Source organism: Microcaecilia unicolor, chromosome 7, assembly GCF_901765095.1.
Source record: "Microcaecilia unicolor chromosome 7, aMicUni1.1, whole genome shotgun sequence".
NCBI lineage: Eukaryota > Metazoa > Chordata > Amphibia > Gymnophiona > Siphonopidae > Microcaecilia > Microcaecilia unicolor.
The window spans coordinates 91721843-91733482 of record NC_044037.1 but is presented as its reverse complement, the minus strand read 5'-3'; the positions used below and the strand labels follow the sequence as shown (position 1 = coordinate 91733482).

At 46.5% G+C, this 11640-nt stretch overlaps 1 protein-coding gene across 1 annotated transcript in view; it reads right to left on the bottom strand.

Moving 5' to 3' along the window:
* Positions 1–4103: 4103 nt before the first annotated feature.
* ERCC6L (ERCC excision repair 6 like, spindle assembly checkpoint helicase) overlaps positions 4104–11640 on the bottom strand; it is a 44999-nt gene continuing 37462 nt past the window's right edge. Inside the window, exon 2 of the mRNA XM_030209675.1 lies at positions 4104–8261. Coding sequence (XP_030065535.1) covers positions 4478–8261 — 3784 coding nt within the window. The 3' untranslated portion in view covers positions 4104–4477. The remainder of the gene's footprint in view (positions 8262–11640) is intronic.

The following is an 11640-nucleotide window of genomic DNA, read 5'->3' as shown; positions in this document are numbered from 1 at the left end:
TGGGAACACGTGCACTCCCAGCTTGCGTAGATAGGCCGCTACCACCACGAGGCACTTGGTAAACACTCGTGGGGCAGAGGCGAGCCCAAAGGGCAGCACACAATACTGAAGTGCCGTGCGCCCAGTCGGAATCTGAGATACTGGCCTGTGAGCTGGCAGTATCGGGATGTGAGTGTATGCGTCCTTTAAATCCAGGGAACATAGCCAATCGTTTTTCTGAATCATTGGCAGAAGGGTGCCCAAGGAAAGCATCCTGAACTTTCTTTGACCAGGAATTTGTTCAGGCCTCTCAGGTCTAGGATGGGACGCATCCCCCCTGTTTTCTTTTCCACAAGGAAGTACCTGGAATAGAATCCCTTCCCTTCCTGCCCGGGTGGTACGGGCTCGACCGCATTGGCGCTGAGAAGGGCGGAGAGTTCCTCTGCAAGTACCTGCTTGTGATGGGAGTGAAGGACTGAGCTCCCGGAGGACAATTGGAGGCAAGGATGCCAAATTCAGGCGTATCCGCACCGCACTATTTGGAGAACCCACGGGTCGGAGGTTATGAGAGGCCACCTTTGGTGAAAATTTTAACCTCCCATCCACGCACCGGCCAGATCGTCCCGGTACGGACACTTGTAGGGCGGCTATGTTCCCGTGGTCCAGTCAAAAAGCCCGTCCCCGGCTTTTGCTGTGGAGCGCAGGGGGCTGCTTAGGCGCACGCTGTTGACGAGAACGAGGCGCGCTGGGGCTATCCCTGTGCCTGACGAGGCCTTCGGCCGGCTGGTTGTACCTACGCTTTGAAAAGAATAGGGTGCCAGCCTGCCGTGCCCCGGGAAAAAACGCCCACCCGTGGGCGGGTGCTGAAGGCGCCCGTGGGAGAGCTTGTCGAGAGCGGTTTCCCGCTGATGCAGTTGGTCCACCATCTGCTCGACCTTCTCAACCGGAAAAATGTTATCCCCCCGGCAAGGGACGTCAGCCAGTCTCTGCTGGGTGCGGTTGTCCAGGTCAGAGGCACGCAGCCATGAGAGCCTGCGCATCACTATACCTTGGGCCGCAGCACGAGATGCCACGTCACAGGTGTCAAAATCCCCCTGGACAGGAACTTTCTGCACGCCTTCAGCTGCCTGACCACCTCCTGATAGGCCTGGACTGCTCCGGCGGGATCTATCGACCAGGTCCGCAGCTGTTGCACATTGGTCCGCATGTGGATGCTCATATAGAGCAGGTAAGATTGGATGCGGGTCACGAGCATGGAGGATTGTAGGCCTTCCTCCCAAATGAGTCCAGAGTGCGAGACTCCCGCCCGGGGGCGCCGAGGCGGTATCCCTCGAACATCCGTGCCCTCTTGAGAGCAGAATCCACGACCGCTGAGTCATGGGGCAACTGGGGCCGCATGAGCTCTGGTCAGAGTGTGATCCTGTACTGGGACTCTGCTTTCTTGGGAATGGTGGGATTAGTTAGTGGTCGCACCAGTTCCGGAGCAGCGTCTCCTTCAGGACATTGTGCAGCGGTACCGTGGAGGACTCTCTAGGTGGTGATGGATAGTCGAGGACCTCGAGCATCTCGGCCCTCGGCTCTTCCACAGAGACCACGGGAAAGGGAATGCTGATAGACATATCCCGCACAAAGGAGGCAAAGGAGAGACTCTCAGGAGGTGAGAGCTTCCTCTCCGGTGACGGCGTGGGGTCCGAGGGAAGGCCTGTAGACTCCTCGAGGAGAATATCTCGGGTTCCTCCTCTTCCCCCCACGAGTCCTCGTCCTCGGTATCGGACATTAGCTCATGTAGCGGAGTCCGGTACCGGGCCCGGCTCGACGGCGAGGCACCGAGGTCTCGGTGTCGTCGAGCGGTGGACTCCCGCGCCGGCGGGGACGGAGCTCCCTCCATCGACGTCGACGGGGACTCCACCTGCGTGGCTGTCGAGACCGGCACCGCAAGCGGCGGCGGGTGTCGACTGCCCCGGCGCCGGGCTAGAGCTCGCCGGCGCCACAGTCATCGGCGCCGAGGGCGCAAGCACCCCCGGCGCCGGCACAGCCTGGCGCATCAGCCCTTCCAGGATCCCCGGAAGGATGGCTCTGAGGCACTCGTCCAGGCCCGCTGCCGGGAAAGGCGGTGGGGCCGGTAAGGGTGTCGGTGCCGGAAGCTGCTGGGGGCCAGGAGACGGCACCGAGGTGCCGAACCCCGACGCGTCGGTACCTCCACCACCGACGGAGATCTCTCCTCTCTGCGATGACGCTTCGGCGTCGACTCCTCTTCAGGGTGCACCGAGGGCTCCCGGTGACGGCGCTTCTTGTCTTTTTTCCGGTGCACGTCACCGGTGCCGGAGGGCATGGAGGAGGAGGAGGTCGATCCCCCTCGGTCTCGGGGTACCGGGTCCGACAGGGTTCGGTCCCGTGGCTCACGAGTTGAGGGAGTGACCGGGGCCGACTGCCCACGCGGTCTCTCTACCCCACTCTCGCCGGCGGACCGGCGGGCCGACGGGACCTGTTCTCCTGGGGTCGCTGCCATCGGTGCCGATGTCTCGGGCATCGATACCGGTACCGAAGAACCGGTTTTCGATACCGATGCCGTCGAGGTCGACGTCGAGGGGCCGGCGCAAGTTCCAAAAAGACGGTCCCGCAGAACTTGCCTCGCAACTTGAGTCCGTTTCCGGAGACCGAGACACAAAACGCACGACTTGAGATTGTGCTCCGGCCCGAGGCACTGGAGGCACCAAGCGTGGGTGTCGGTCTGCGAGATCGGCCGGCCGCAGCGACCACACTTTTTAAATCCACTCGGGACCTTCGAGGACATCGACGGAAAAATCGCGTCGGCGAAGTCAAAGTCGGCAATGGTGGCTAAAATCACACCACGAAAATTGTAACCGACCGAGCGGCCACTAGGCCGCAACGAGGCGTCCCCGCTAGAAAGCGAGGGAAAAAAAAAGGAGCGCGTGCTCCACACGCGCAAAATTCTTTTTTTTTTTTTTTTTTTTTTTTAAAGAAAAGAAGAAGAAGAAGAGGCCGAACAGGCCAAAAGCGACGATCCGCGTAAACGCGGTCGAAAAAATCCGGCGGCTGAAACGAGAGAGAGGGGAAAACACAACTCTCTCAGTCGCGGAAAAAAAGTAACTGGCGGGAGCGGTCGCGCACGGGCGGGAAGACGGCCGCGCATGCGCGGTGGGCGTGCCCTGCGTGCTGACCGCCCCGCGAAGCTTATTTCCAGTTGGTGGGGGCTGCCGCGGACGTCACCCAGTCGTGAGAACAAGCAGCCTGCTTGTCCTCGGAGAATGAAAGACTACTCATTTGGTTGCAAAATCCTGCTCAGTCTGTCTGCCAGACAGTTGTCTTTCCCTGGAAGATATGTGGCTCGAAGGTCCATCCTGTGAAGGAGGGCCCACTGCCACATAACCACTGCTTCCTGATGCAAGGGGTAGGATCCCATACCCCCTGTTTGTTCACATGGAACATTTCAACCTGATTATGTTTTGATAAATATAATTTGGTTCTGAAGCCAATCTCTGAAAGCCTTTAGAGTGTTCCAAATGGCCCTGAGCTTGAGAAGATTGATATGAAACTCTATTTCCTCAGCAGACCAAGTTTCCTGGGTGTAAAGCCCATCCACATGAGCTTCCCCATTCCAGATTGGATGCATCCGTCATTAGCACCTCCTGAGGCAGTGAAATTTGGAATGGGTGTCCCACAGTCAAATTTGTTTGAATTGTCCACCAGAGAAGGGAATGAGTCAACTCTGGAGGAATTTGGATGACATCTACTAAATTCCCAGTCACCTGAGATCACTGGGGAAATAGGGTCCTCTGGGCTTCCCTCAAATGGAGATGTGCCATGGGTGTGACATGCACCACCAAAGTCATGTGGCCCATCAATCTCAATATTTGCTGAGCTGTGACTAACTTATTCTTGTGCCAAAATTCACTAAAGTCCATGAGGTTTGGCACAGGAATAAGCTACAATAAACGAATCTTGCCTTGAGCAACATCACACAGCTCAAAACTGACAAAAAAATGGATAAGTGAGTTTGCTCTCCAATTAAGTAATTGCATCATATTCCCTCTCTCTTTCAGGAAGAATTGAATTTTCAACTGTGATCATACAAAAAAAAACCCAAAACATTTTGAAGCCCGTTAACCTAAAGCAATTTTTAATTGTAGAAATCAACCAGACGTTTTACATAGATTTTTTTTTTTTACAAGACACTTATAAATTATCTATGATTATCTATCAAGGCCAATACCTACAAGAAAGAAGCGTTGGGTATCTCAGGAGTAAGTATCTACTTCAAAATCAGATTGCAATCACTTGTAAATAAATTACCCTCAAGAATTCAGTTTCTTGCCTTTTTATACAGGGTTTCACAACTTTTCCCACTCGATACATTTCTCTTTCTAAACACTGTTAAACTAAACTCTCATCATGACTGTTCTTATACCAAATGTCAGGGAGCATACCAAAATAAACTGGCATCAGACTGCTCACCTCAAGTTGTTACAACACAACTTTATGAGAGCTGCCTATATAAATTTAGCGTCAGAAGCATAACTTCATGATCACCACTTTTGATATCAAGAGCTTTTAGGAAACAATTCAAAGCTTCTTTCAGTTTACCACACTGAGTCAGTTCCTTCCCTTGTTTTACTAAAGTTTCGTAATAGCCTGAAGTATTCAGCACATTATTTTCTATTGCTTTCCCCTGAGCAAAGCAATCCATTTGTTCTCCAGACTCTAGCTCATAGTCAGCAGTAGATTCTTCTAGAAAATCTTCAGTTTCACTAGAAGTCTTGACTACAGATCCCTCAGACTCTTCATCCAAATAACTGGATTCAGTACCTTCTAATAGATCTTCTCCAGGTAACTGCTCTCCAGGATGCACTGATTTGTCACACTCTTCTGCTTCCTCTGTATCACAATCTTCCATTTCCTCTGTATCATCGGTACTTGTACTTTTTCTTTCAAAGGTTTCTTCCACATCATCCAGATCCTCTACAAGTATATTGACCAGAGATCTTCTTGAGGCTGTAGATCTGTTTGCACTTGTGCTTATCTGAGGTGAAAAGAGTCCATTTCCTAAAAAACTGTGTTTTGGAGTAGAAGCACTAATGCCTGTTAGTGATTTACATATAGGACTGCCTACAGGAGAAAACCCCTTTTCATGTATATTTTCCTCTGAGATGGACAAAGACTTGCTTTCATTTTCATCATCTGAAACAATTCTCCTAATGTTTTTCTTTTTAATTGTAAAAATTTGATCATCTTCCATGTCTTCATCTGAAGTAAGTTTAGATTCCTCTGACTGTTTACCATCACATTCTCCAGGATGAGAATTTCCATAATTTTCTTTTACACAAGAATTTTCTGCTTTAAGTTGAACATCACGACTGTCTGTGTGTTCTGCTGTATCTTCCAAAATAAGGTTGAAGTCAGACTGAAATAGAGAGCCAGATTTTAGAAAGCTACTCTCCAGGCTCATCTCCTTGTCTTCCAGGGTGGCCTCGGTCAGATCAGATCTAAACTCTCCAGTGACTTTAAATGAGCTTTGTGATAATTTTCTGTTTGAGGCAGTTTGTAAAGTTTCACACTCACCACTTCTGCTTGTATTTGTGGTTTTCAAACTATTTGACAGAGCAGGAACATTACACAAATTGGAACTGTCCACAAATTGATCATCTGTAATCAGCTCAAGTTCAGCAACAGTAGAGTAGTGGTCATGAGGCAAATGGATAGAAGTCTTCTGCTTGTTACTGTTAATATTGGGTGCTGAATTTTCAGTTAACTGGCATAATAGTCCAGATGTAACAGGTTGAGCTTCAGTTCCATTTTTATCATGAACCAAAGGATATGTACAGGAAGATACAAACCTAGAATCCTGTTCACTTGAGCACTTGTCAATTTCACTGCACTCTGACTTCTGTAATATATTTTTATCTAAATTAGAAAGGTTTTGTGTCACCATTTCTTCATCTGAATCTTCTATAACTAGACTTGACATTTGGCAGCTGACATTTGCAACATCCTGTGTAAGATCAACAATGACAGGTGGTGAAACATGCTGTATATTGGGGTTAAGCTCATTGCTGTGCAATTTCCTTTCTTTTGGTTTGGAAGCAAATACTGGTTGGGAAGAAGCAGCTGCTTGTCTCAACCAGGCACCTTCAGTTCCATTTTTCATTTGTTCCATTAGTTGTTCATTCATCTGAGATTCTAACTGAACAAGTTCTTGGGCTTTTTGTACCCTCTGCTGAATATAATGACTATCTTCTCCATTCACATCATGGTCTTCATGAGATGCTGCCTCAGCTGTGTACATGAGGTCATGATCAGATATGCCAAACATCTGCAGAGTGTAAAGATATGCAATATGTTCATCCAGACAGGTATCTGTTCTTCTTTGAGCTGCATGCATACTCTGAAGCTGAATCTGCGTTGAAGAGGTTCGAGTATCATCCAGAGAAAAGAGTTCCCTTAGCTCTTGTTTAGTGAAATATCTGAATGGGTTCTTTTTGTCACCAGTTGTCTGTCTTATTAACGAGTCTTTGAAAACTTGTCGCCTATATATCTTTTCTTCTACAGTCCCACATGTAATCAACCTATATATCACAACATTTTCTTTTTGCCCAATCCTGTAAACTCTATCCACAGCTTGAGCATCAGTAGCAGGATTCCAGCTTGGATCAAAGATTACTACTCTGTCAGCAGCAGTCAAAGTCAGACCTACTCCTCCTACTTGTGTGGTAAGCAAAAACACAGAATAGTCTTTATTATTCTGAAACTTATTAATTCTTCTCTCTCGCTCAGCGATATGAGATACTGTTCCATCAATTCGTATGATCTTAAAACCCTTATTAGTCAAGATACGATCAAGAATGTCTAACATTTTTCTTGATTGCGAGAACACAAGCGTTTGATGACCCTGATCTCTAAGACTTTCTAGAAGTCCCATTAGGAATATCAGCTTCCCAGATTCTTGAATCAGAGTCTCATCAGAAATATGGTCAATCTTTGAAGCTCCTACATAGTCATTCTCTTCAACTTCATTGTATGATGTGGACTCATCATGTCCCTCAAGACCAAGCTGGATACAAGCTCGTGTTGTCAGTAACCTGGGATGATCACACAGCTTTTTCAAGACAGTCAGCTCAGCTAGGGGTGATCGTGAGGTCATTAACAATTCTTTTATATGATCCAAGGACAGAAACTTTCTGTATATTTCTTCCTGTACTGATCCAAGATACACCCACACAATGAAATCGTTTTTCCTTGCAAGAGATGGTATTACAGGAGCACTAATAAACTTTTGATTGCTGTCACTTTGATCATCAGTTTCCTTTTCAGTAGATTTATTCTTGAGAACTTCCTCCTTGGTTCGTCTAAGAAAGTACGGCTTAATAATTTTCATAAGATTTTCTGATATCTTTAGTCCAAGGGCTTTCTCACCAGGAGTAGCATCCTTCTCCCTTGCCCTTGTGATTGGATTTTCATATTCCATTTTAAATGTTTTTGAAGTTCCAAGCAGAGTTCCCTGGCATGCAAAGTCAAACAGGGACCACATCTCCCGCAGGTTGTTTTGGACAGGTGTTCCTGTAAGGAGAATACGATTCTTTGCAGGAATAGAGTGGGCACATTTAGTTGTCTTAGCAGAAGAGGTTTTAATTTTGTGAGCCTCATCCAGAATTATGTAGTCCCAAACAAACTCTCTTGCATTATAGCTAGAAAGTTGTTGCCAGTTATTGATCAACATCTGATAGGTTGTAATAATAATACCTCCCTTTCTTTGAATTTTTTCCAAATTCTTAGTACGTTCATTCTTACTAGTGCCATGAAATTCATGCACCCTCATTCCTGGAGTCCACTTGGCAAACTCCTTTGCCCAGTTGCTGATGAGGGTTGTTGGCATGACCAGCAGTACATATTTTGTAAGTTCAGCATCAAACATGCCAGACAGGAACGCGATAATTTGTATAGTTTTTCCCAAACCCATATCGTCCGCTAGAATGCTTCCTTTCCGGTCACACTTGTAGAGATTGTATAGGAAGGCCACACCTTCTTTCTGATACTGATAAAGTTTGCTGTATAGGTCTTTGTAAATCATTAAGCCACTGTCCAAAACATCAACAAATTCATCTTCCTGTTTGTCTTGAAGTGCTAATTCTGCTAGAGCTTCTTCTAGTTTCTGAATCCTGCTTGTCACCTTTTCACTAGAACAAATTTCATTTGCCAATCTGAACAATTCAAGCGACTTTGTCAGATTTCCACTCCTGGCTGCTTCTTTTGCTTCCTTGACATAACTGCAAAATATAATAAGGAAAAATTATATATCTTACCTACTAATTTTCTTTCCTTTAGTCCTACCAGACCAGTCCAGACATGTGGGTAGTTGTGTTCATAGAACAGCTAATGTAGACAGAGAAACAAAATAGTTCCTTGTGATTCACCCTATATGGGCACCATGCAGGTACAGCAATTCAATATTTCTCCTGACAAAGCATTGAATACCACTTCTAGTAGCATGCATATACCAGGCTTCAGCAGCAAGTGTATATCAGCTAAACAATCCAAGCTCCTATTCTGACACTTAAATAGAAGTGGATGATGTAGGTTTTTACACCAAATTGGACACTGATCCCACAACACAATATCTGGAAGTAATAAAAGTGATGATAGAATTAGCAGCAACTAAGGGTACGGTCTTTGTAAGAGAGGCTACGTACTTACTCAACCAATATCCTACCATTCCCAACATCAGATTTATATCTAAAATACATAAATGTCTTAGCAACCCACCAGGAAGACCCATTGTAGGTAGTAGGGGCTCGTTACATGAGCCCCTATCTCAATTTTTAGACCACCACCTACAACCTATATTAAGGCTCTGCTCATCTATTCTCCATGTTGGATGAAGCACAGGTGGAGCATAGTAACATCACATTGGTCACTACGGATGTGAGATCGCTGTACACGATGATCCCCCAAGATACGGCACTGGAACTGTTGGAGCAGTATTTATGTCAACTAGAACTTTCCCATCAGAAGATAGCGTTACTTAACGCGATGGCTCAACGTATAGTAAAACACAATTATTTTCAGTTTGAAGGCCAAGTTCTATCTCCAGACGCGAGGGGTAGCAATGGGGGGCGACGGTGGCCCCCACCATAGCTTGTTTGTACATGGCACTATATGAGGAGAAGCATGTATATAACACGGAATTTGTTTCTGACATCATTATGTGGAAAAGGTATATTGACGATATTCTGCTTGTTTGGAGTGGCAGCAAACAACATTTGACACGGTTTTGTAATCGCCTGAATAGTTGCGATCCTAACATCACGTTTGAGATCTCTGTGGGAGCCCAGAGTGTAAATTTTTTGGACATTCTGATTGAGAGTCGCGATAATGAGTTCCATACACAATTATACCGCAAGCCGACAGACACCAATTCAGTCCTACATTATTCCAGTTTTCACCCCATTGCACAGAAAGAAGCCATCCCGTATGGCCAATTTTTGAGGGTCAGAAAGCTACGTGATACCAATGAGGATTTTATACACCATGCGGATGATATGAAGGACAGATTTATAAAGCGTGGGTATCCTAAAAAGACCATTAACAGGGCATACAAGAGAGCTGACCACAATCAAAGACAATGGCTATTGGCCCCTAGAGGACGAACCACTATGGATAATACTAAAGTCACCTGTGTTTTGCCATATTCCACCATGACCAATCACATTAAAATCATCATTAGGAGACACTGGTCTATGATGCATTTGCATGGCATCCCTGATGTTCCTCAGTTTGCATATACTAGAGCACGCAACCTGGGTGAAATGCTAAAACATCAAACACTAGAGGAGGCTCCTATTCAAGATAGAGGACACAGGAGGTGTAACAATTGTTCTTATTGCAAATATGCATGGGAAACAAAGTCAGTTTTACATCCAGTTACAAATCGAATTCTATCACTGAAGGTTAGCACTGACTGCGACACTGCGGGGGTAGTCTATGGCATCAAATGTCCTTGTGACAAGTGGTACATTGGACAAACCAAAAGGAAAAAAACAGCGTATTGGAGAACATCTGAGTAACCTCCGTATACGAAAGAAAGAAGCCCCTCTTGTGAGCCATTGGGAGGCGATGTGTCATAGTGAGGAGGATTTATCCTTTGTAGTGTTATTCCATTTACAATATCGATCGGGTGGTAATGTGGTATCACAGCTGTTAAGAAAAGAAGCCCAGTTTATCTACAGATGGCAAACAAAAATTTCCCAGAGGCCTCAACAAAGCCATTGATTGGTGGGCGGTCACACACATGTGATAGGGTTGCAGCAATGCAGATTACTTTAAAGGGCATGTGCGGATGCGTTGGCATTTCTCCAAACCTGATGGGACTGTGGAATGTTTCCCTCCTGTAAGTTGCCATATAAATTACAATTTTTACAGCATATATGTTGAATGATATAAAAATGAAGCAACTGATTGTGTAGTAGTGTTTACCGTGTTTCCCCGAAAATAAGACACTGTCTTATATTAATTTTTGCCCCCCAAAATGCACTAGGTCTTATTTTCAGGGGCTGTTTTTCGGGGAAACATCGGGGTTGGCCCGCCCGCCCTCCGTCACTCCCGGAACTAACCTTAAACGCCTCCTTTCACCTTTGCAGCAGCAGGGCAGGCCACTCCTTCCTTCCAGGTCCCGGCATCGCCCAACGTAACGTCCGCGAGGGCGGGGCACGGAAGGAAGGAGAGGTCTGCCCTGCTGCTGCTTGCTGCGAAGGTGAAAGGAGGCATTTAAGGTTAGTTCCGGGAGCGACGGAGGGCGGATGGAGGGGGCCGGCGACCTCAGGTGGGGGGGCTGCCCGGGGGCGGCCTTGTCCGGCTCTCGGCGGCCCTGCTTTCAAACAAAAATTTGCTAGGTCTTACTTTCGGGGGAGGCCTTATATCTAGCAATTCAGGAAAACCTCTACTAGGTCTTATTTTCGGGGGATGTCTTACTTTCGGGGAAACAGGGTAGTAACAACAGGGGTTGCTCTTGTTTTAGGTTCTTAACTAAACATTACCACGCACTAAATTATAAGATTTGTCTGTGTATGTATTAGATTTTGGTGGTTTCAATAAAGTTACACACTTAAATAGAAGAGCCTGGAAAAACTGGAAAACAAGGTAGTCCAATACTTGCACTCCCCTGAAGCCAAAACTTGGTATAGTAGCCATTCTCCGCGCTCTGAACAACTTGGCCCGAACAGCACCTTCAATTAGTGCAGGAACTCAGTAGGCACTTCAGTGCGGTTAGCACACCACTATGAAAATACATGCCATACGAGAAACGCCTTGCACTCAAGCCAATGCCTCATAGGCAGTACTTGAAACCAAAAACAATCCTGAGCTGGCTGACCTAAGAATATAAGTGTTGCCATACTGAGACAGACCGAAGGTCCATCAAGCCCAGTATCCTGTTTCCAAAGTGGCCAATGCAGGTCACAAGTTCCTGGCTAGATCCCAACACAGTTAACACAGATTTTACTCTGCTTATCCTAGAAATAAGCAGTGAATTTTCCCAAGTCCATCTTAATAATGGCTTAAGGACTGTTCTTTTAGGAAACTTTTTTAAACCCTGCTAAGCTAACTGCTTTTACCGCATTCTCTGACAACAAATTCCAGAGTTTAATTACA